The 27,415-nt window shown below is 34.3% G+C and overlaps 1 protein-coding gene across 12 annotated transcripts in view; it reads right to left on the bottom strand.

The window, feature by feature from the left end:
* LOC106172442 (CUGBP Elav-like family member 3-A) overlaps positions 1 to 27,415 on the bottom strand; it is an 82,576-nt gene that overhangs the window by 18,891 nt on the left and 36,270 nt on the right. For 9 of the 12 annotated variants that reach the window (XR_015332778.1, XM_087003943.1, XM_087003945.1 and 6 more), the window contains exons 3-7: positions 27,204 to 27,252; positions 13,735 to 13,830; positions 7,516 to 7,644; positions 4,448 to 4,527; positions 3,914 to 3,937 (exon numbers count right to left, since the gene is read on the bottom strand). Coding sequence is in view for 11 of the 12 variants with exons in the window: in XM_087003943.1 (XP_086860069.1) it covers positions 3,914 to 3,937; positions 4,448 to 4,527; positions 7,516 to 7,644; positions 13,735 to 13,830; positions 27,204 to 27,252 (378 nt within the window). In the remaining variant the exon portion in view is untranslated. The remainder of the gene's footprint in view (positions 1 to 3,913; positions 3,938 to 4,447; positions 4,528 to 7,515; positions 7,645 to 13,734; positions 13,831 to 27,203; positions 27,253 to 27,415) is intronic. The other 3 variants (XM_087003941.1, XM_087003937.1, XM_087003942.1) reach the window with 3 other exon arrangements.

Genomic DNA, 27,415 nt, shown 5'->3' with positions numbered 1-27,415 from the left:
AATCTAATTATCCATATTATGTCTATATCTCAACTCTTCATTTCTTACACAAGACCTAACAATCGCAGTGCTCTGATTCATATTTGTGTAAATTTCTTATAAGTGATAAAGCAATCCTACCAGAGAAATATCTAAAAATCATGGTAAGTTTCTAGAAACCAACCATACAGACATAATAACATAAGTAGAAGTTCTAGATACCCATTCTGGGATAAAACTTTGGAACTAAAACTTCAACACTTCCTATGCAGAAAAAAAAACTCAAACCTTCCCTAAAAACATGTCAAACTTGAACACCTGCTGAATCCAGGAGTTCCTTCCTGAGTCAGTACATGACCCTACAAACCTTTTCTGTAGTTTTTGTAGTAGACTCAGTAGTTTTTTCTGCAGGTTTAGTTGCCGTGGTACTACTGTTGTCCTGATCTGAGTTGCCCATATTCTGATCTAGCCATCAACGTTTTTCTCTGTCTGTTTCGTCCAAATGTTTTAATTCAAATTGCTGATCCAAGATTAATAGAGAAAGCCTTTGTCAGATCTTGCACAAATAGGGTGATCAATCCTGGCCCTTAATCGATGTGGTTCAAACAAAGAACCAGATCTTTTGTATATTAATGGAAAAAAAGCTCAGTGCAGCAGTTAAGGTCTTGGCAGGAAGGTGTCCTCTGGTAAAATGAAGAAGTGAAACTGTTCAGATTTCAGGCAACCGGAGTGGAACTGTTCACTATCCACTGCAACTCATTTGAATAAAAATGACTCAAAACGCTCATTTCATAGGGAAAACTGTTCTTAATTCATCATCCCAGGAGCCTATCGAATGTCCCCCCTGAGAGTTGCTGTAACACTCCCTCTGACCTTTCAGAATATGAACCCAAGGTTACAGTGGGAGAATAACAATAGCCAAGTTTCCAATATTGCGTTAACAGGCATCACAAGCAGTCAGACCAAGTTAATATGCCAGCACAGTTCACGCTTGAAAAGTGTTAAAACACCACAATACAAACAGCATCTGAGCTGATCATATCCATACGCACTAATGAAAACACAAAAAAGCACTGGAACATTGAGATGGATCCATTCCTCTTTGGTTAGTCAGGTCTACTATGCTGAAGCAGCTCTAATGAGAGTGCTGTGTTGCAGCGATACTACCACTTTCAATTAAATTGAGATGAATATCAAAAGCAATCTATCAAAATGCAATTACCGCCAAATCTGCGTGGAATAAAGAGATATGTTCTGCAGATGTAATGAAAGTTTGAAAAATGTCAGCCTGCTCTGGGTATATGCACATTAATAAACCTCACAGTTGACAAGAATACAATTAATTTCCATGGAGACGCATTATTTCCATAACCAAACCTTTTCTTGTCGATAATTTTGGAATACGATTCAATCCCACTTTCAGAACACTATCCCTATAAATCCAATTCAATGGGGTTCAAGTGGCAAAACTTCTCTGCATTTAGACTTTTGTCAATAGTTTGCTCATAACTCCACAAGAAATCAATCTCATTTCAAAACTTCGCTAATTACAAAAACACCAGCAATATTCCCAATCTCTTGGTAATATGTCCCTTGGCCAGAATATTCATTCAGGGTAATGGTACCTTCTACACCACTTTATACAATCATTTTTTGTTTGTCCTGATTTCACTGAAGCTGAAAGTAATTATTTTTTCTTTGGGCTGAATCATCTAGATTTCATATATTCTTAAAGGAAATTACAAAACCATTGTATGACCTGGTGGCTATTAATGATACCAATCAATTAAACCTGCTTAGTTTCTTTATGGACGTTTAGAGGATATTGTGCAACTGATTTATTGCTCCAGTGTCAGTAGATCATGTGCTTTATGGCACCAACTGAAGCAAACGGTGGACATAATTTGAGAACTAAGCTGTGCTTTCATCATCTGTCTGTAGTAATATGTCAGAAGAGGAATATTTGTGTATTGGAGGCATTCACATATGCATGATGATGTGGCATGATGACTAGAAATATCACGTAATTATTTTGGCAACGCAATCATTAGATCTTGCTTGTAGCCTGGCTGCTTCCTAACACTGTAAGATACTTTACTAGTTTATCTCTTCTAGTTGGGAGCACAGTAATGACAACTGGAGCCATTTTGAGGGCTATCCCATAAAGCCTATCCCTAATGGCTGCATATCTCCTGATGAATGTAAGCTGCACATAACAGTGGCTTGGGAGTAATTGCACTTGGCTTAATGATGTGTGTGACAAAAGGGCATTGATTTCAAATTTGCCTTTCCTGAGACGCCCAAGAATCTAACTGAGCATGAATATAAATTACAATTTTAACCTTCAAATGCATGCATTGGGCTGTAACGCTACTAAACATTTGAGCAGCAGTTAAATGATTGGTGCCTTAGTGTCAAATCCGTAATCAAACAAAATGACTTTGTCAACCCTTTTCTAGTATAATGTTTTCTGCTCGTTTTGTCACCATTAAAATTCATCACTCAATTCTCTGTATCTAATTCCAAGATGAGCTTAAAAACATAAGGTTAAGCAAAAAACATATCCCAACTTATCACCAATGTATCCTTTCACAAGAAAAATGTGTGAGCAAAGGTGATCACATCTGAGTCATCTGACAGAAAGTGAAATGTTTAAACTCAACATAGACATCCTATAGTAGCAGATGCTCTGAAACCAGCAGATTCACTTTACTTGTCATTATCAACCATTTAAACCATCAAGACCACTGTACGCAGTCGGCCTTAGACTGATATCTTTTACATACAAAATTCACTAAAAATTTCTTTCAAGCCACCCGCCTCTCTTTGGGCTGTAGGCACTGATATTTGGCAGCAATCAGACCTGTTCACATCTGAGCACAATTGGGGCAAACACAATCACACCCCACCCACAGCACCTGATATAAAGCTGGCACCCTCCTACCCTATACATTTCCTTTAAATATTAGTGTAAAGTTTTAAAATGATATAATCATGAATGCTCTTGAAATATATGGATACTATTAGGAGAGAATATCATCTATAGCTTTACTGCTCATTCGTTAACATTACTATAGGTTTTAATATATGCTACATTTAGCAACATGGCTCTACATCCTATTACTGTACAGACTCTTCTGATTTCTGTATTATACCTCTTTGAACAGATATATTTAACTGTACAAATTGAATTTTCTAATGTTCACAGCTAGTCTTTGATGTTAACATGACACTATAAATGAACTTAAAGTACCTGACAACATTAACATGACAAGTAAAGACGCTACAATCACAGTGATCATCATGTGACTAGAGTATATGTACAAGACAACATCTGCCAATAACAACACACAAACGCACCACAAGAGGAGAACAAATCTGGCATAACAAACATTCTAAAATGGAGGAGCCCGGTAAAATGGACAGAGGGCAAATAAGAACAAGAACAAAAATATTTTGATTCTATCACCAGGTTGTGCAGCATTTTTTACCAAATATATTTTCTGTATCTTGATACTAAAAACAAAATGGAAAAACAAAGCAAAATTAACCACATGTATTATTCCCATCAAAGTCATGCAAATTTTGCATCAAGGTGAGAGACCTCATCTGCTGCAAGCTGACACCATTATCGCGCCACTTGATGATGCAAATTTGCATATGCTACAACAGCAGTACAATATTCTCTACAAATCTTCTCCCATTCATGTTCAGGGCCAAACACACTGAGAATATGGCCAAGAACATGGATAGTTGTGAAAACATCAAGGTTATCCTGATACAGGGCCCCCAACACTGCAAGATAGCAGCCCTGGAAGGGGATCACCAATAGCAGTCTCCATTTGAGAAGACTGTTGAGATTGGATGTCAACTACAATTGGCTGAATGCACTAGAAGCGAGCTGATCTAAAGACTACACACAGTTGCTAGAAACCTTTTGTAGAGGTCCTGGTATTACCTAAATAGCAATTATAGTTCAAAGAATCAGTGAACTGTGTATACATTGTGGCAAACAATGTTTTTTTCTGAATATTGCTTCCTTTATTCCATTGTCTTTTCAATGAATTCCACATGATACATCATATAGCACCAGAAATTACCAGTACACTGAAATCATTAGGACCAGACATTCTAAAAACTGTGATTAATAATGCACTCTATCTTCTTAGCCTTTACTGCTTACTTAATAAACTGAGCTTACATAGTATAATGCTTGAGAATCTCTATGCAGAAACAGCAATGGTTACTTTTCACCATATAAGGTAAAAGACACTTATCAACTAATTGCACCATATCACAAATTTATCAATGGTGAATGCTGGTGGCTTTTTTTACTCTTACACATAAACAGTACACCAAGACAGCATCAAGTCCCAAATGTGCAATTTTGCACTCTTATTGCATACACCTTGTGATGAATGTGTTATGATGATAATAAAGAACATTAAGTGATTGTCCAACAACTTACTGGCATGGTCTGGGATCCATGTAATGCATTAATGGCTGCCTGTGCTTCTGCATGAGAGGAATACTTGACAAAGGCACATCCTAGAAAGAAAGCAGAGAAACCAGCATTAGAATATTGAAATCTCCACCAAACACACCAGGGAAATTGATGCTTGAGCTTGCATGCAAATCTCATCAAGCGCTGTATTAGGTGTGGTACGGTGGCACCAAGGCCCATAGGACATGCTTCATATTGCACACAGAGAAATTGGATTTCACAAGAGCTAAAATGACAGCAGCATAATCTACTTGTGAGCTGCCACTGAAAAATATTGCCTGCACATAAATCAGCACACCTTTTTTTTTTCTTACATATTATTGTGTGCAATTTCAACCCGTTGAGTAAGTCAGATCTAGCATTTCAGATCTGTGCAGTTTAGTCCTTCAGCATGCCTAGCATAGCTATACAGCTAAATCACAAATTTTGGCTCACAAATCCCTACACTTTTGGTTTTGAAATAAACTCTATAATACAATGCATGACCAAGCAAAATTCATCTTGAAATATATACCCTGTTTGGACTGAGTCTCCAGTTTGGCTGACGTAGTTTAACTCTCCAACACGTGCCCGTTTCCTACTAGATAAAGAACCAGAAACGGCTTTCTATATGATGCACCATTCTGTTCTTAATGTTTTATGAAGTGTAATATGGATGATGCTACAGCTGCTTAGGAAGAATAGTGTCACCTTGTAAAGGTCAATATTTAATTCACCATACAGGTACATTATGACTTAAAATTAAATCACTAGTTCCAATACATTAGATGCACAGAACTAGTGTGCTGACAGACTTTCAAAATTAATTATAAATGATATCAATCAGGAAAAACTTTATTTGCTAAAGATGTCTTCAATGGCTATAGAGAAATCCTCATTAAATTAATGCATAAAATCTTATATTCTTTCCATTAATGCTATTACTGGCATTTACTTTACATTATATGAAACTGTATAATATTCACAATGTAAACCCACATGAGCTGGCAAAATGTGGTGCACTATTAAAGATGTATACCTATTTGTATAACCTGAATATAGACCACACCCAACCAGCAAGCCATACATTTTACTTTGAAATGCCTCCTTTGGGCTTTTCTTTTCTAGCTTCCCACAAATTGGTGTATCTTCGGTTTTACTATAAAAGGAACATCAGTCATAAATTTGAGACAGAAATTGTCCCAAATATGATTAATAGATGGATCTTTTAAACCAAAGAGTAGTCCCTGAGTTTCAAATCACTTTATTCCTTCAGACTTAAAATATTTCAAAAAGTGAGATTGGACCAAAAAAGCACTAAGCTAGATTCACACCCTTTTATTTGCTTATTTCCCCCTCTGTAACAACGTAAACAAAGTACAAATAAATAAATAAACAATACCGAGTTAACTCTTTTGAGGAAAAGCTGCATTATAACATAATGGCAAAATCAGTGCCACATAAGAGAAATTACTATGGAGTGGTCTGAAATTTCCAACTTGTGGTAAACATTTAGAATACATTCATCCAAAAAATTGTCTACCTGCATGAAAACTTGCCAGAAGAAAAATGCACATTTCGAAATAGGACCAGCAGCCAAAATGTCTTGGCAAAGGCAGTAGTTCTTAGACTTCCATTTAGAAATATCAGGGAGTGTCTAAGTGCTGTTATGCATGTGAATTCCCAGGGCAGAACTTTTGATTGATGATACTCTTTGAATGCTTTGAATGATGTCTTCTCATAATGGACATAAATGAAAAAATATAATTAGTGTGCATATTGCTAATGCATACACTCTAGAATCTCAGTACATGGAAATTACTAAAAGCACTCATTTTGATTACGATTGCGTGCACTGCTGTGCAATCTAAGGTGGGGATAAATGAGTGATGACTGCCCCAGATAGGTTTATTGCCAGGGAATATAATTTGGACAGACAAGCTCTGGAGAATTCATTACTACAGCATTTAGCAATGTCAGTGCAATATTTGTAACTTTTATTGAAAATTGTTTGGATGACTTATTTCACATTTAAAATAAACCACCAAGAACAGTGCATAATGATAATAATAATAATATTCCTTAGTTATCTATTTTTTTCTTGAAATGAATATCAATTCATTTTATTTATGTTTTTTTTTTCAAATTTTATTTTGAGAAAATTAAGAAAAAATTAATTTCTGTTCATAACTACAAAAGAAGATTTTGCAGGAAAACAGATCTGACACAATGCTTAACAAATCTGAAAAATCTAACAAATCATGCAACAGGACTCTCTGCCTCCCCACGCCTAGTCAAAGTCAATAAGAATGCATATACAATATAATGAAAAAATGACCATGATCTAGAGAACACATAACTCTGCTCAGTTGGCAGAATCCACTGGGAAAACAAAACTTAATGGAAGAGGGGGAATATACAGGCATCACTTTGTCTTCATAATAAGGTATTAAACAAGTCTCATCTATATCCAAAAGTTAGTAATCCAATTTACACTAGTATATTTGGTTTGTGAATGCATTAATACATAGGAATCGAAATGCTTTATGGACTAGTGGGATTTCTGACTTTTTAATTTAGGAGGGCAATTACTCAAAATTTGAATGCAAAAAAAAAAAAAAAAAAAAAGTTTTAAAAAGTTGTACAATGAAAGCTGAAATATTGGTAGAGTTCTACAATGTGACATATAGGTATTCATATTATTGAATTAATTTCTTTCAGTTTGCAAATGAAAGTGATTCATATTTCAGCAACATATCACTGTTTTAATATCAACAAATAAATTACAAAAGAATACATATGGTGGTGTTCAATAATTCAGGCAAAGATAACCGCAAGTTTATCTTTAGCAGAAGCAACAAATAAAATGTACTAATTACTTATTTACTACAATAGTTCAGAACACATCTCTATAATCTCAAGAAGTAAGAGTAACCCACTGCTCAATAAGCAGACAGTTATGGAAGGTTTAAGATTAGATCCTGACTGGGAACATGTTTAATGACTAGGGTGCACATACTCCAAATTATTATTTTTTAATATTAAATACTAACCTTTACTGTTTCCATTTTGGTCTCTTAGTATGGTGCATTCTTCAATCGTCCCAAATGGCTGAAACAACTGTCGGACATCTTCTTCTGTCTGTTGTTTATTGAGCATGCCCACAAACAGTTTTCTGTCTTCTGTAAAGGAAATGAACAAAAGGATGTTGGCAAAGAGAAAACTTATTACACTATATGGTTCTTCAGTTATTTGGGCTTGGGTTTTAACATAGGTAATACAGGTAGATATTTATTTCAGTCATCATCATCATCATCATCATCATCATATATGTAATAATTCTTCTTCTTATTATTATTATCATTTCTTTTGAGAAACAAAAATGATGTGACAAGGGGAAAAGTACTCCATTATGTCATATCTGCACTTGGAAACAGAGGTCAAATTCATCATTTCCATAAGACGTTGAATGAGAAATTGCTATCAGTACTATCCAGTAACTTTTCTCCTTTCATATCTCCATGATTTATCAGCTACTTACTACAACGCAGACATATTACTGAGAAATATCCTAGTAACCTTAATGTCTTTGAAAGCTAACATTCATGAATAATACATGATAAAGATAGTAGACTACACCACTATTACAATAACACAGTGCTGCCTTTTGTCTGGTCTAAAGCTTGGAAATAATCAGCTAATGAAACTGTGCAAAACTTTTATGATAATTGTGATTACACTAAATTATTAAGCATTATCCAAATGCACAGACAAAGATCCTAAATAATTGATGTGGGAAGATTTCCCAGTAATGTTGTTCACTCCTTTTGTAAGTAGAGATGTTTCATATTACCATTTATTTTAGTCCTTATTTGTCAACTCAAGTATTTCCCGTATTTTCCAATGAAATGACTCTCCTTATTAATAATATGTTGGTAAATTTCCATCTAATCTTTCAACTGGCTTAGAAAGAAATGAGTTCGAACACATCTAGCCTTTATGTAAGTTGATTCTTAATCTAGTATAATGATGTATTGATCTTTAATGGTCCAGGAACTTTTATCAATTCATGAAATAGTGCAATATTTTGCTTCACAGTGTTTTTTCTTCTAGCCCAAAGACAGCTTTAATGAATATGAGAGAATAATCAATTTTTTCCAATCCAAAATTCATATTTCCATTATACTTTTTCAATCTCCTGTGACATGCCATCCCATTAGCAATATTTTATGTAAATCAACCAGCTCATTTTTTTCTGCATAAATATACTCAACTATTTTTGATCTGAAGGTACTGGGCAATTAATTCATTATCCCTGGTCTCTTGAGAGAGGGCCGTGTATGGTCATAATACATTCTCTGTCAGACTACGCCATTAAGGATCTCAATATCAATCTAGAGTGATAACAGTCAAATGGCATGTATGTCCTGCCACCTTTAACAAAAACTTATTCCATAGAGAAAAAAGTCACAATAACACGATTTCATCTACTCTTACTTTACAGTTATTGCACAAAAGATACACCTCTTTGGTCTAAGAAGTCTAAGTGCCCATGTGACAGTTTTACAAAATTGGGTTTACGTACTTCAGTTCAAAACAAACCCAAAGTACTCTACTTCAATAAATTAATTGTGTGTAACACTGGCAATGTATCTTTTATAATAAAACAGATACTCTATTTCATTTCATTGGACTGCTACATGTAGTAACTACCACCAATTTATCATTTTAAAATGGGAAAAACATTGGTCCAAAAGTTTAGATCAGTTTTGGTGCTCTAGCTCTTTTGTTAAACAGCCCCCATGTCTAAAGAGTAACATTAACCTTCCTTAGAAGACAGAAAACAAATCCAATCAAATGTCTGTTCAAAAAAGCTTTTAGCCTATTTGGCAAAGTTCACCTTTAATGGACAATTTCCATCGACAAGAGCTTCCAGATTGGAAATCATCAGCATTATTTGCCCAACAGAGATTAAGGAAATGACTTAATTTCTGAGGCAGACTTTGTTCCAAGGGGGAAGTTCCCTGAGGGGCTAGAATAATTAAATGGACTTGCAAATTGGTCATTTTGCCCAGCAGTATTTAGAATGGAAGAGACAGGTGGTGGGTGATCTATGTATTCATCGAAAAATGGAAGAAAATCTTAACAACTTTAATGAAAACATGACAAGAAATCTTAGACTATTATTTCATTAAAATCACTTGGGATATCTCCCTTCTCATGGGACATGTGGCTTGTTCTGTTGTAATTTGTCAGGCACTTGACAAATGCCCTTGACTCTATGGGAATGTGAGGTTAGAAGGATTTTGTGGAGACAAACTCGGATGGCAAAAACATCCCAAGAGTATTCAATGAACTTTGTAAAATATTACATTCTTCTTGTGATAGTTATATCTGATCCTCGTAAAAATATACATATTTAAATGAACCAATATCAAGCAATTTATCCAGACTTTAATGGAAGTTTAAGAAACAGGGCGGTGTAAACCAAGAGATTGTAGAACAAAATTCATCCATCTACTCTTGATGTGAATGCCCCCATATATCAATGCATTCATTTTTCTGTAATATTAAACTGTGTTTGATGGGCTGTTTTGACATGTCATTATACACATAGATATATACAGACTACACAGACCAGCTTTCAGGTGTTCTAACTTCATGGAGGTACATTATTGTACATAAATTACTAGTGAGCATCATCTAATGATACTGCTATCAATTTTGCGACCATTTTTTCTCCAAGCCTTCTGAGGCAGAACAGGTAAAGTGATGACAGGTGAGGGAATTAGCCTTTTTCATCTTTTCCGGAAATTGAAATTGCATTGTGGGTAGGGGAGCCCTGCTACGTCGAAACACTTACAGCGGTGCTAAAAACCATGGCTGGGTTTACGTGCTTTTTGTCCCGCTACTACAATAACAGTAAGCGAGATCGACACATGAGGTTTAATAAGTTCCCAACAAACCCGTTAGAATGAAAAATATGGTAGAAAGAAAGGAAAATATAGCAGGTTTGGCTCAAAAGCAGGGCACCGCGTTTGCGCTGAACATTTCGAAGGCGGGAAGAAAAACTATAATATTAGGAGATCAACGGTGCTTTAATAGAAAACAGAAATGCTTAGTTAAACAACGGATATAACGAACTATTGGCAAATAGAACTCGGGGGTAAAAAATGCGAGAAAAAAAACATTATAAAGATTTGAAGAAAAAATTGAAGAATAAAAATTAAGAAAAGACTTCAAGCATGAGATTATGGAAAAAGAAAGTAAAAGCTGTGAAGTTTTACACGGGGATTCTACTTACAAACAATTCAAGAACTTTCACGACTTTTTGTGTAACAACAAAGAGAAGGTTTGAAAAGTTTTGTATGTAATATCCTTTTTGTGTGTGTTTTATTGATAAGTGATCATTTTAAATGTTGTAGGCCCATCACAGGTTTTAGTCTCTTAGGCTTCATTCACATGCAATGTCTATTTTCTAAATTCTATTTTCTATTCGCGGTATGTCTTATGATCACGGTAATTCTTGGCAGCGCGAGCCAGTTACTATAAGTTACTATAAGTAACTGGCTCGCGCTGCCAGTAATTACGCGGCGGGATATTCAGGGCACAGACCGTGATCATAAGATAGCGCGAATAGAAAATAGATTTTTAGAAAATAGACATTCCATGTGAACGAAGCCTAATAACCCTTAGCAGGGTGGGTTCTATTTTTTTTTAACGTGAGACGTTAATAAAATTTTTGTTATTATGTATTCAGTCCCGTATACGTATTACTGATTTGTACAAACGGGGCTCATATTATCAAGATCAGCAGAGACATACGAGGAAGAAAGTACATCGGCTCTTGTTGAACGCGTTATCGGCGAAATAAAAAGTTATTTATTTCTGAACTCAATGACAAGAGAATTGGAAAATACAAAAAATGCAGAAAAGCCTTTTTGTAAGCTACACGTGCATAATACATGTATGGTAAAGACAAAATGGATAATAAAGATAATCCAACAACGTATTTGTAAAGTAATACAAATATGCTTAGTATTAAAGTAGGCCTACGTATATTTAACTGTCTTAGATAGTTGAAAAGTATGAAATGTGTGGGAAACACTTTATTTGAATGATTTAATTGTCTGTGATTGAAAACGATGAAAATACACATGAAAACATTTAAAAATCAAATGATTTGGCCTCTTGCTATAATTTTGTTTTTGTTTCAGTTTGACAAAATTTTCATACTTGTCAGACCGAAAGGCTGACATTTTTTACCTGTCGTAAATTTTGTACATATACTAGAGTAAGACACGGTAAACTTTAATTATCGTCTGGGAACGAGTCGAGAATTCCTGTCTCACCTATTTAACACTTAAAAGGTATTAATTACAGAGGAAAGGTCGTAGTTGTGGCCGCCCGCCTTACCGAACAATTGAACAAGTAACACCTGATGCCTTATCAGGTACCAAACGATTTAATCAGTTCACCGACGAACGATCTGCGTGTCAGTTTTACCTGTATACAGAGTAGCTACGAGTCAAACAATGCAGGACATCTTTTCATTTTATCACTTTAAAAATCTCTTAAGATATCCTTCAAACAAGACATAAAAATCGTAATGAATTGACACTGCCGGTACATGAGGTGATATCGCCACAGCTTGCATATATACATGTACAAAATTGTGAAGACGTAGGCCTGCGCACCTGTCCACACTCTTGAAAGCTGTGTACGAGTCTACTGGCTATTTTGATTTTATATATAAAAAATAACGAGTCTCTTTCGCATATCTTTATTATCGGAAGCATTTAAAAGAACTCCGAAGCTTTAGTTCGTCATCACTATTGAAAGTACAGCCAAGGCTCGGACGCTTAGGTGAAGTCTAGTTGTAAAGCGCATCGTATTTAAACTGAGAAATAAAATATTTAATTGCTTGATTCTCCGTCCAAATAGCTGTTTCTTGCCTACAGTTTACGCATTTCTGTGCTTCAGCCACCTTTTTAGTTTGACAGAAAGCAATGCACGCTTCATACGACCTTTTTATATGCGCACCTTGTACATCATCTACACCTAGCATTGCCATGCTGGAAACAGCAGAGGACCACTATGACCCCTGTGGCGGGCGGTTCCTGTCATGCGCACTTCGTATTTCCGCAAAAGATGAAAAAGGTTAATAGGCAGGTTTAGACAAATCTCAGGTGTCCTACATGTATCTGTTCTTAGAGTCCTAGGTAATAATTTGACTTAATTACGTACCTTACGGGGAAAGGAGGGCACATGTCTTTAAGTCACTAAAGATTAAACCAACTTTAATAAAATTCAATTGTTAGGGAACTCACCTTGAACCAAGATGGCAGTTCTTTGCTAAGTGTAAACATGCTTTTATTACCAACAAAAATTAAAATATGGGTACAGCAGGTTGTTATATTGAAACATCTGCCTCAATGTGTTAAATAAGAAAATAGTACCCATTCATAAAAACACATTTATTCAGCTCTGTTTACTTTTTTTATTCAAACGATAAACATCTGCCCGTGTTTTTTTTCCTTTTCTTTTTGTTGATTTTTGTTCTTCTTTTTCACTTGGCATGTTTCTCAATAAAAGCAGTTGATTCAGCATGATTTAGAAAAAGTGTACTGGTTAGTTTATTTCTAATCTCTTAATGTTAAAAACTTAATATCTTTAAAATGTTTTCCTATTATTGATTAAGATGCCTACCAAAAAATCCAATGCTTTTTTAACCTTAATGTTTCATTTCAGCATTCTTTGTTTTATGAAAAGCATTTTAATAAATATTATAAAATATATAAACTTATACATGTCAAAAGTCCTAAAAACAGCATTTTTAGCAATTAGGAAAAACTAGTATCAAGTATATAGAACCTAATAGGGCATCTAGTAGAGCATACCTCATCCATATTAGCCTAAATTGGTTTCTAGTGCTTATTAAGTATGTGAAGATAGGCATAATTACAGATTAATTCTACTTTACTAGTCTGTGCAAGGAAAACAATTTTTATTTTTATAACTGTTGAGGGCATGAAGTCCAGTAAAGGGTTATGGAATGAAGAAGTGACATGCATTTTTTCTTAATTAATCTTACTTGGACAGAGTTAAGTAATATTCTAGAAATACTGGATTAAAGGTTAGTTTAATATGCTAACTGCTGGTTTCTGTGTTCTAAGAGAATAGGAGTGTGTTATACCATATATATACTACGGACCTGGGGGTATTAGTTAAAAACTATCTACAAATAGGTGTGATAGGAAGAAATGGATTACCTAGGGTACTGGTCTGCAGGTGGTCTGTTTGGGTGGAGAGCTGGGGGGGTTCCACCCAGGGGCCCGGGGCGCAGGATCTGTCGTGCCAAGCCATGCCTGTGAGTGAAAATGTGATAAACCCTCTAGATACAACAACACAATAATACTGAAAATTATACCACTGCTAACCTTAGGTGGTGGATAATACATTGTAACAGTACTGCTTATTATATATATATACCATGGGTAAGTGTATGGTCTGCTCGGGCAGAAACCTTAACAAGTTTCGATCAACTAATTGTAATTAAGTGTACCATGACTTAAAAATATCTCAAGGTTATAAAACTGCAGAAGTAATCTTCCTCCAAGACATACTATAATTCAACATAGCACCTTCATGATAAACTCCTTAAGTATTAAAACAAGCAAATATGGAGTAAACAGAATATCAAAAACCATTTTATTTTTCTGATAAAATACACCAATTATTGCAGAAAATGATACAGATGAATTCTAGTAATCTATTTAATCATGAATCTTCCCTTGTTTATATTCTTAATAAATTATATACAAAATGTTCTTAAAACATATTAGGATGTTATTAAATGCTATCACTTTATTAAGAAATTAGATTATTTAGGCAATATGCTGACCTTATCAGTGAGGTATATCTAGATGCTCAAATGAGTATGATCCCATTTTTTTTTGGTCCAACTCCAATGAGGAAATCTTTTTTTACTTGTACAGTCAAGTCTAATAACATGGTCTGATGATCAAATTTTAAAATTTCAACTGCCAAATAAATAACTGCCATCAGACAAAGTTCCATATGTGTTTCAGCAGCCAGTAAGGTGTACAAAGGGGCCATCAGCTGCCCACCACCTGCTCCCATTGAGTGTCTGTGGGCCCTGGCAGCAGGTGAACACATAAAGGTGGCCCACGCAGAGGGGTTGTGTGTGCACCTTTACTGTACACCTTGATAACACCATGGCAACCTTATATAACATACACACTTATTCATTATATGTTTTTGGACTTTTTCTCTGCTTACTGGAGGATTGGTGGCTCTTTAGAAGTGAGGTTGACAATCTGTAAAATTTTTACATTTATTTAAAAGTTTTGGGTCTCATCAGTCCTATTCCATGTCGCTCGTGGATTTGTGTTTGTTGGTCATGTCATTTATGCAGACAAATTACGCAAAGAGCACTGTAATGACAAATGTTAGCTTCAGTTGCTTCAACTGGGTCCTTGTATGTCTCGGTAGGCCTTAAATCTCTTGACTTAGAACATAATCTCTCATCTGCTGTACTAAATGCAGTATCAGTCATTTTTCCTAACATCAACAATAGGTTAATAGCTTTTATACACACTTAAATCCCATATTCTCTTAAATACTATTTATAAAGAGAATTATTTATATTTATATTTATATTATTTAGCACTATTTATCAAAAATAAAAATAAAAAAATAATAATAAAAATTCAATAGTTCAATAGCGAAAAAAAAAAAAATCCCATAAGCAAGTAATCAATACATTATGGCGGATCCTTGCACTGGTTCCTCCTCTTCGTAATTAAAGGATTGTGCAGCAGATCATTAAGTCATATTGATCATCCTGTATTACGTACATGTAACCTTCAATTCAGTCATGTTAATATTAACACAAGCTTTAGGGCTTGGATTTGGTGTATCATATTATAAATTTTAGTTTTACATGATTGTGTGAAGAAAGAGACATTTCATATAAATTGATTACATATGTGTATAATTTCAAAATACTTTATTATTGTTCATTAATATGATGAATATGTCTGGTTTATCAGTCAAAAGTTATAAATTTATTTGTCACCTACTTTATGAATTTTTTTCAAGAGTATGGTTTAAATAAAATATAATTTTTGAAACAAAACCATTGCCAACTAAACAAAAAGCATATCAAAATATTTTCTACATAATAATAAGAATAATTATGAAAAAAATTAAAAGTAATACAAGTAAAACTAGTCTGGGTGTCATACATATGCCATAGTTCTTTCTGGTACAGGCTTTATATAAATTTTTCATACACTGAGTACATGCACTATCCACAATAAAATCATCAAATATTCATTGCGTTTCCATTGTCTGGATTAAGGATGTATGTCTGCCTGGAGTCCATTATTTATCTGCATAGTTTATAATACTCTATAGACACAAATTATACTGAGGAGATGACAGTCTCCCATATAGTCCAGCAGTAATATCATAGGGGACCCCTATCTTATATTCAAGGGGTATATATGAGCTGTAAGGTTGAACATATTTATTAGTATTATAGCATTTTCAAATATTGTTAAAAACTGAAATTATGTTTTATAAAATTTAAGTATTGCTTATCTCTGCTGCTTTGTGCTTTTTTTGTCATATGGACAATATCTTACCACAATATACTGTTGCAATGATGGAGGTAATTAATGCAGAACTTACATCTTATACGATAGCCATTTGTATAGCTCTTTCATCTCTTTAGTGACTCTTTACATCATCTGAACCTGCATTCCCCTGATTATTTGATGAAAACAGAGAATGGAATGGTAGATTTAATGGTAATTTATTATTTTCTCACTTTGCATTCCACAACACACAAGGCTCTATTGCCATGGCAACCACAACATTAACTGTCCCTTGCCAGGTTTTTTCCATCACCATAACCACCTAACTGTCCATCACACCATATCTAGATAACCCATCTAATCACAATGTGACTGTCAGAAACAAAAGGAAATGATATTTCTATCACATCAAAAACACATCTTCATCAACTGAACTGTTCAGGTGCATTGTTTGCATGTATCTGTCAAAGAGTTCTGAGAAAATGACAAAACAATGTGTCAAACCAAGAGTAATAAGTGAGGTCCAACAACAAATAAAGCAGATCGATTTGACAAACCACTCATTCCCACTTAGAATCACATGTCAAATTAAAAGCATGTACTAAGTTCTCAATGAAAATTATATCTAAAACAGTGAAGAAAATATATAAAAAAATGACAATTCACAAAAATCAAAAGAAATTGAAAAGAAAGCTGATGCTTACCTCCAGCCACCATCTTGTCAAACATGAACACGATTTCTTCAAATAATACACAGACACTGAGGCAAAACTGTATGTATGTATGCTTATGTATATGCACACACACACAGACAATTTTTTCAACTTAAGTGATACACAGGGAAGCCACAGACAACAATAATAATGTTCAGTGCGACACAACACTGACAGCTAAGCTACTGACACCAACACCGTAGTACAACTGTTCCTAGCAGACTACAAGAACCATTGGCCGCCCCAGTGTCATATTGATTTATAGACCCTCACTGTCTTTGTGCTTTGTCTTGGTAATCAGGAGGAGGGCTTTAACACTGATTAATGAGATCACATTTTCCAGGGGAACACACGACATTCTATGTCAGAAATCAAGGACATGCACCAAACAACCAGCAAGTTTCTTGACCAAAATTATTAAATCATCATTATCTCTTCATTTTGACATATACTATTTTTTCAAGACAAAAATTTATTTATATATATTGTCTTCAATTTTATCAAATCTAATTTTTGATTCATGAGTTGTCAACATGCTCACTGATTTAAAGCTGAAGCCCTTATGTCTCTCCCTAAGAGATTATGTGCCAATTTTAATCCTATCACCTGCCCTAACAGCTGTCAATTAGGCCTTTGCCTTCTGTTCTTCAAGATTCAATCAGAAACCTGCTCAGGGAATAGAATGCAAATTTCAGGTGTCTAAGATTGACCCCTAACAAAGGGACTTAGCCTTGACAACTGGACCTCTACAATAAAGCTGTGAAGCAGGGGAGATACGAAAAGTGTTAGTGATTGGTCCAAGTAAAGCCCTGTCAATCATGGACACGTGCCTGTGCTGATCACAGTTATCCAGCCACTGTTGTCACAGCCATCACCTTGTTTAAGATGAATAATGATTGGCTCCCTCTCTCCTACCTGTCATTATGGGACATCAGCATAACAAAACCACATGACCTGGTGAACACAGACGGCCTTCCCTGGCACGCGCCAGCTGCCAGTAACACAGTCCCATTCACTATGACCACTATGGAGTACTGCACTTTCCCATGCAATTCCACTGTATTTTAACCTCATCAACATTAAAGTCTGCAGCCTTTTATATATCTCCCCCTTGGGTTGTTTAAAGCAAACTTTCCAATGAAATTATGATAGTTCAGTTTTCATATGTGATATATAAAAAATGAAGCTTTCTAATTAAGTGTCCTCAACATCAATCACCTTAACAGTTATCTGCCTTGGGACAACACGGTCCCCACTTTAGCTAATGGGTTTCTTTATGGGTATCAGCACATTTCCAACTCACATCCCACTTAATGGACCTTGGTGTGAATTTTTGGCCTAATTCTTTCTACTATTGAGTAAATAAATTACAGTATATCTTATTTTTTAGTAATAAAAACAGTTTGAAAACCACAATCTATTTAAAAGAAACAATTGTATATTTAACTGTAAATTTTAGAAATCTTTTTACAAATTTTATTAGTATTGTGATTAAACTGATGTAATTTTCATATTTTCTCACCAAATAAAGTATCTTCCAATTTGTTTTAGTCAAATATTTTTCTGTCATCTGAAAAACCATCCCTTCATAGGAATGTTTCAGTAACAGTGACAAAATTAAAGATACAAATGTATACTTCGAATAAATGTTCTATATTAGTCAAAAGAACAATCACAATAATTGTCATTTTTAGGGTATATCAATGAAAAATGTGAAATATCTATTTGGATTTGAAACATACTCTGCACATGCACATTGGAGACCTCTAAATTTAGGTCCAGGCCTAAATAATGACGGCAATCACTGACTACATCTGAAGAAAAATATTGATATGCAAGTTCAATTAAAATAATATCAATCAAGCTGAATGAAGAATGCACACATATTCAGGAAGTAGAAGAAAGCCTGGCATCTGTGGCCTGAAGAATCGTGCGAGCTTGTACAAACTAACACACTATGTTTGTTGTCATATCATACATCTTTGTGTAAAGAAAGAAAATCTCAGGTATTAGAGGGGCAGGTGGTGATGTTTGCCGCCCTTTATATCAACTTACTAGAGGTCTGCCTCTAAACAAAGATTGGCGCGTGCCTCTAATCAAACCAAGACAATAACTCCACCTTATGGACAGCCAACAACCTTCTAGTGTTGATTACAAATAATTCCATTCATATTACAGTACACAATATTGTGAGAGGGCAGCCTAAGCTCTCAATATAACTGACCCAGACAAAGGAATCTAATAATGTACACTATTTAGCAGTTTTGTATGGGTAATATCAATGAAAATCAGGTCTTGCCATATGGCTATATACTTGAACTCAATGGCCATCTTAGAAATCAATAGAATAGACATGGCCCATGTTTTTATCATAACTGTATTACACTCAACAGTCTTCAGATCAATATACTGATTCACATCCTTCGTAGGACTTAATCTTGTTAAATGGGTAAGAAAGCTTGCTTCCTGTAAAATCACCACTGCGTCCAAATTTCTCTCTGGCTATTGTTCTTGGTTCCGTGGGAACAGGCTGACGTGTGACCAGAGGAGTTAATTATAGAGAAGTAGTGCTAGTTCAAATATTTCACTCTGGGAGACAAATTTGTAGTCTAAGAAAAGGAAATTGCAACCATTATAAAGAACATGCCATTCACTGTTGAGTACAGTTGAATTTATTTTCCTTTCATAATTTCCATCTGTACTAAGGATCAGAGGGTTGAAGTTCCCACAATTTAAATATTGCATTACACAGTTATGATATTTAAACCAATTCAATTGAAGTGAATCTACATGAAGGCCTAGATAAGGGAAGATAAATTGTAGATTTACTATTATATTCCAACTCTTACATAAAATTTAACAAATGAATGAATAAATAAATGAAAATAGTTAGTGTGAATTTTACAAAGAGAATAATTTTAGAAAACATAGTTCATGTATTTTTATGTAATTTCAAATAGAGATTTTGGTGTTTTTCAATCCAGGATACATGTTCTGTAGTAAAACAAGTCTGCAGTAAAATGAAGAATCATCCACATACAATAATAGTAAATAACTCTGCAGTAAAACAAAACGGGTTGAGACTAAAACCACAAAGGGTACAGTAAAGGTGGTGGTGGTGGTACAATTAAGAATCACCCATCTAAAATAAGAGTCATTTTTTACTTTTGTTAAACAACACAATACATGTCCCTGTATGCTTATTTACAGGTAAGTGTTCTACTACTTATTCATCTTGGCTCAAAGTAAACAAATATTGTCAGTCTTAAAGTTGAAATAACTTTTGTCGATATACATATGCTCTTTTGTAAAGCCATCCAAAGTTGTCTGTATTGCTGCAACACATGAAGTGTAGGTGGGGTGGTGCAAACAATGATGTTCACATGTCATATACAGAATTGAAAACTAAAAAGAAAGGGGCTTCTGGTATATTTTCAAGAAGCCATCAAAAAATATTAAATAATTTACACTTGGATAAGGATTTGGGTAACCATAAATTAATCATAACATATGAAGTGTGGAACAGAGAAAAACAAAGCAAACAAGCAAAAATCTATTAAAATTTATAAATAAATTTGAAGCTTTATGAGCTGCCATTTAGCAACCCTAGATATATACCTTGTTTAATTCTAATGGTTAAATGTTAAATCAAATCAAATGTCTGAAATAACAATTATTTGCCAAAAAAAAAAAAATCAATAACCAATTATCACAGTGACAAGACTGCAGGCATAGAGCAGAAATAAATTGTGTAAATGGCATAGATTCAATTTAAAGAAATGTTACAAAAACAAAATGCTACTTTACCAAAATGCTACTAAAAAAAGGTACATTTTCAAATATGATCAGACTTAATACATTATTGGCGTGGAATGCTTCATCATCAGAAATGGATTTTTATTGTACTTTCAATACTTTTGCCAGAATGCCTTATGTCATCATCACCTAATTCATTGAAAACACTTTATCCAAATGTGTTTTCCAGATTATTTTCAAAAATCTTTATGAGTGAAAATCACTACCATCTCTTGACTTAAAAGTTTCTATGCCCGATCTCAAATTCAGAAGTAATATGCATGTATTTTCAATAGCTTATCTAATATGTTTCAAGCACACATTTGTAAGTCAATTTGCTTTTATTGAATTTGTCCCCCTTTTTAAATATGTACTGCAATGGACTAGTGATAGATAGCACAAAGTCATGTGTTCATGTTAAATTTAGAAAAGGGTAGGGTGGGTAAAATGGTCATCAAATTAATCTCTTCCTCACTTAATAGAAAACCCCAGATCTCCCTATAAGTGCCCCTGTGTGTTATCTCAACATATAGATTTGGAGTCCATCTAACTAGCTACCAGACAATTTTATTGACTTCTGTTATCATTTTGGTCTTAACTTCTTTGCTTACAAAGAATTGGGCTCTTATTATAGCTGACCAACCGAAAAGAACAATTGGACAAATTGGAAAAATAGACTTCTGTAATGTCGGCTGCCAAGTTCACCATTGGACGAACCCCTTTAGCATAAAAAAGTATGGGAAATTTTCTACTTGAACTTTTGCTCATCTGCTGGATGCAATGGATCATGACATGAATGCTTTCTGATTATATCTCATGCATTTATTACCATATGGCCACTATAATCAGAAAGCTATACTCCCTATACTTAAAACCAGTGCATGTGAACATAAGTTTTTACATCAACTTAAAAATTTGGTATCATTCATGTATGATAGGTTACATTCTGTATTTAGTAATGCAGAATTTGAGTGTCTACAGCTAGACGGATTAAATTCATATTGTGTATAAATAAATTGCCATGGGGACAAAAATTATAAATAAGTGAATCACACACGTACATTTGCTACCTGTGCTTCTTTGTATTTTAAGTTCTCCATTCTCAGTTTTATGTAACATCTTTAGCTATCTGAATGCAGGAACTATCTTTCCATGTCCTAATTTACTCCCAACAAAAATCAATAATCCATTTTCAGATAGAGCCTCTGATTCAATTTGATAAGCTTTTAGGTTTGAAATAAATCCTGCTGCACACAGTGGCCCTGGGGAAACAATTGCCTCTTCAATCAAAACAACACACAATTTACGTCCATGCATGTAGGTGTAGATTTTTTAACCTGAAGTTTGTTCAATATACATTAGGCTGTGGCCATTAATGCCTTTTACATATTATATGCCTGATACAAGTACAGTATTTGCATTGTGGATGTCACTGTTCTGAAACATTTTTTGATAATTTAACTTATCTCTGCAAATCAGTTTATATTAATTTTTCACGTAAAGCATTTCTCCTACTTAGACCAGTGTCTTTCCTTCCCAAACTATTGTTCCATGACAACAAATCTTGGTGCACTGCCAGGTTGAACATGTTAACAACACTTAAGTGGTATATCTGCAATCATGGAAATTGTGTTGGTGAAAGAAAATATTGATTAAAGTTGTTAAGCTGATAGCATTGATCCTCCGTCCCACTGGCCAAGTGTGGTTACTTCACACCCCTCTTGCACAACAGTCTATAGCAATAGTACATGTATGTGTATTCTAAACAAAATTCTCATTCATTCACGAGTTTACACAATTAGACTACAGGAGGGCATTTTTTCTTATTATTTTAATAAAATTTAAATGTTTTAAGAGTTATGAGTTAAAATTACATGCTTGTCATAAGTATCCACTACTTATCATTATGCTGACATTTTGAGAATATTCAGGCCCTTATACATGAATGTCAGACAACTAACTAGTGAGACAACCCAATAAAAACACTTTCACTCAATTGAATATTTTGCGATAGCTTCCTGGGTGCTAATTTCTTTTCTACTGCTGCCCACATACATAAAACACAGAACTTCAATTCCATTAAAACTCTTACATGTGTCTATTGAATAAATGGCTGGCTATAATTACCCCCAGGAATTACTTGGTTCCATCAGCTTCTGACATGAGACAGACATTCTGTGCCATGGGAATCAACAACACATGCAGTGAGCATGCCGCTAGATACGAGTTCCTGAGTTAGTCCAGCATGGGGACTTAGAAAAGATGGTTTGATTTGCATGATCCTGTATTGAAAAAAAGTTAAGATACGTTGGTCATGCAGGATGGCAAATGTCCATCCAGGCCTACAAAATGAGAGAGTGAATGTTCTGTTTTATCCAGCAGTATGATTTCACATTATTAAGAGAAAATAAAATCTAATTCTGTGTGGACCTGCAGCCATATATAATTACAGTAATTACTTGATCTTTTCAATGGGAAAAAATTGTGAATTGTACAGGAAAAATGAAAACTTTGTTTCACATCACTTCTTGGCCATCCATTTTTTTAGGATGAAACTCTATGTGTAACCCTAATTTTTGCCCCAAGGAATAAAGAGAAGCATATATACACAGTTTCACCAAATTCCTAATTTCATATTTTAATTATTTTCATCATAATAATGTGACAAATAATACAAAATATCTTAAAATTTCATTTAAATTTCACTATATCAGCTCTAAGTGGCTAGGAAAACACTCAAATGTGAAAGGCTAGCAATTTTCTTTACTGGAAGTGGGGATAAATTACAGTAAATGATGAGCTTTACAAAAAGTTGGTCCTTTAGTGATGTAGCATAGAAATGCACTCAGCAGGTGCTCTCAACTGACTTATAATCTGGTTACTTCTGATAAAGATGTCCTGCAGAATTTGGCGATTGTATATGACAGCAAGTATTGAACTGAATAATAACGTGATGCAATAGCAGCTGGGATCCCTAGCTTACTCCACCACTACTGCATTCAACAATATTCTATGGAGTTGAACTTCAACTGACAGGAACTGCAATGGATGTGATAATCACTATATATATATATATATATATATATATATATATATATATATAGTGACAATTTAAGTTTCCATTTTTTTCTGTTGTTAAAAAGCATATTTTCACTGATCCACTTTTATTGTATTGCTAAAACGCAAGTGAACAAAGATACAAATTTATACTCTTCAGTATTATTCTCGTGAAAATTATGAAAAACTCTATGGAAATATCCCTTTAACAGGCCTTATAAACTGATTAGGCGTTTACTAACACTACCCACAGATCTTTTAGCACTAACACCCATATTTACCACATAACCCACAAATTAACCAGCACTACCAGAGCAGATGAATGTTAGTGCTAGGTATCGCTTTGTTGGTGTTAAATAATTGTACAGTGTGTTGGTTAATTCATGGGTTTTGTGGTTAATATGGACGTGCTAAAAGATCTGCAGTTTGTGTTAGTAAATGCTTTATCCATTTATAAGGCCTGTTTAAGTTGTAATTACCACAATTATTCCAGAATGGGACTACGATGATGTGAAATTTGGCAGAGACAACAACAGATCTAGAGAGACTGTAGCAGACTCAGGAGTACAAATTTTGGAGATTCAATGTGTACAAGAAAAACCTCAAAAGTTTAATAATGAAATAAAATGAAGGAAAGAAGGACTTAATAAGGCAGCAAATAAAAGGATTGTTCATTCATTTTATCAATTTGACCACTGAAAAAACATTTGAAAATTAATCATATAACAAAATTTATTTCACTAGAAATCTTGCACAAAATATACAGAAAGTAATAAGAAATTCATGGTAAAAAGTAAATCATTTCTTATGTGACTCAACATGTTATTTTAACCAATGTAACATGGACTTTGACTCCTTCATTAAAGGGCCTAAATCATATGGCAGACCCAACGTTGACATCGTAACTTCCAAAGCTCAGATTCCGATGCCATAATGACTGAAATGTCTTGCTTCATTGGTTCAAAATTTTTAGAAATCTATTTTCCAACTGTTATAATATTGCCTCCACAATCAGAACTATATATTCAGATAAAATTATATCTCTCCTAAGGCATCCAAGGAAACAAGTCAGACAATCTATTGATTCAGGAATAAAGTGTGTTTTCTAGCACAGGTCATCATCCTCAGCCAAGGACAAAGATGCAAGCATCTATACAAATTAAGATTCCACCTGATAACAAAAGATTGCAGTCAGACTGCTCTTAAAGCCCAGTGAGAGAACACGTTTATGATTATGCTAGGTTATATACGCACACATGGGCCTTCTTGCTAAATTCTTTTTTCCCCTTCTCATTGTCATAATTTCATCACATCGCAACCTATATGTAAATATTTGTTTGGTGAAAATAAGATTGAATAACTGAATCAGTTGGTATTTTCTGCTGATTAGTAATAGTGGAACACATTTTACAGTTGTATGCTATATATAGAATCATTGACCCAAACAAGTACAGTTGCTTATAATGTGATTTCTTTTGCCTGTTTCATTAAAAACTCTATGTTGAAAAATATTTTGACCTGATATAGTGATGATTAACCTAGTATGTGAAGTCTCAAAAGATTGAAACCTAACATCCTCTGTTCCTTCTAATATTTCAAATCCTTTCCTTAATTGCAGCTTCTACAGGAAAACAAGTCAATGATAATGAGACACATGTGACAGTGGCAGATATTTCCCTGTCAGAGCTTATGAAATGACATGGGAACTGTTGATTTCTCCCAATTATCCTTGCAAACAATAAGCTGAGCTTGTACTTAATTATTTTCCCTGAGCTCATTATTTGCAAGAATATACTTCTTTTTAAAGGTGATAGAGTATTTTCTTTTTCATTTTAAAACCAACTCTCTATAACTATCTACCTTAAACCTTTTAAACATTCTATATTTAATGAAATGTTGCACAAATATTTACAGTACTTCTTATCTACCAAGAATGTTCAGCACAATCAGAGCTTTTTTTGTTGTATCACAACTATCACATTTCTCACCCAGAAGCAATGGAGAAACAAGAGAGGAGAATCTACTGCAAACACTTTTACCAACTTAAGCAAAAAACCTTTATAAAATGATGCATGTCTTTCAAATAAAATACAAATATTCCACTGACCTAAATCATCACTATATTTGTGTATCAGACCTGCTAAAAGAAGTACCATTCAAAATAGTTATCTTATTTCATTTCCAGTACAAAAAGAAAGCATTCATAAGGATCCTTTCTATAGATATTTCAAATTTAAAAAAAGAATAGAAATAAATGTATGTTAACTTCAACCACTGGGTGCCATTCAATACACTAATAAATAAATATGTGGTAATTACTATATAAATTCCAGCAACATATATTAATCATTTTATTTGAAAAAATGTTTTATAAGTAATTCTTCAAATAAATGTTAAAAAAAGAAATAAATGTTAAAAAAGATAGTGACCCTGTGTGCGTCAGATAGTATACTGTTGTGTCTGGGTATGATAAGTTGCAAAAAATTAAACATAAGAAAAAGTGAGTCATTTGGAAAATTCATGTAATTATAGAAATTTGAAGGGAGAAGAATTGCAAGCCATGAGTAGGTGCAAGGTCAAAAACCAAAAAGGTAGTACAGGTTGGCTTGCAGGTAGAATACCTTTGTTCTTTACCAGATAGAATGTGAAAGACATACAATGTGAATTAAACCTTGATATAGTGATAAAATCCTGGAAACTTCAGCAATTTTCCCAGTTTTACCAACTTGAAGGTAAACCCTACCCTAATCTGTATGGTAAGTTATGATCTATAAACCTGTTTTTGAGTCCTAAATTCTTTCAAGCAAAAGTAAAATATACCAGTCTCTATCCCCATTATGATTAAAAATATAAGAACTAGAATGCAAAAACGAGCCTTTGGATTGGGATTTTGTAAATGGTTTTGGATTTGGCATCCATTGGTGATTACATGAAAAGTGCTAAAATATCCAGGAAAATTTGTTAAATAGAGGATTAAAATACTGTGGGTGCCTCTACAACAAAATTTTTCTGAAATCACTTTGTACTCAGTTACAAGAACTTAATCACTACATCTAAAGTAGGAAACAAATCATGTGGCTGTTTCCAACAATTAATGCAGATGAGGTTCAGGCCTACCCAACTACCAGACTCGGCACCAAAGGATCCTGAATTCACCGGTCCACACTACCCGTTTTCAAGGTGTGCATCAGTACGTTCTTCGAAGTATCAGAAGCTACACTGCTCTTGCCTAGTATGTGATGTGATATGAAAGTAGTGCATCTCATCTCAAAATTTGTTCCGAGGTATGATACTGTGAAATGCGTGCTGACACACACCTTGAAAACAGGTAGTGTGGTCTGATCTATCAGTGAATTCGGGATCATTCAGTGCCGAGTCTAGTAGTTGGATAGGCCTGAGGTTATTTTAATGGCATCTTATTGCTGAGCACATGGTAAACCCAGAAGCAATCGTTGTGAAACTACTTGAATTATGTTCATTTCAGTGTCATTGCAAGTTCGAATAACTGAGTGCCATTGTCGACATTGTAACATCCAATCTAGTAACACATACCTGCTCTACTTTCACTGTCTGCAGGCTTCACTTGGATTGGACGGTTCATCTGAAAGTGTAAAATAAATAATTGGCATGTGCATCTTGTATGAAATTTACATACTATTGTATAACTTAATTTTTTAGTAAAACAAATATCAAGAAATTAGACTGAATGATTAATTTTACAAGCTTGTAGCTATTGAAAGTTTTCAGCATTACATCCTTTTATC

Source organism: Lingula anatina, chromosome 2 (assembly GCF_051362555.1).
Source record: "Lingula anatina isolate TDL-2025a chromosome 2, LinAna3.0, whole genome shotgun sequence".
Lineage (NCBI taxonomy): Eukaryota > Metazoa > Brachiopoda > Lingulata > Lingulida > Lingulidae > Lingula > Lingula anatina.
The sequence above is the reverse complement of the archived record's forward strand: the minus strand, read 5'-3'. Positions and strand labels throughout refer to the sequence as shown.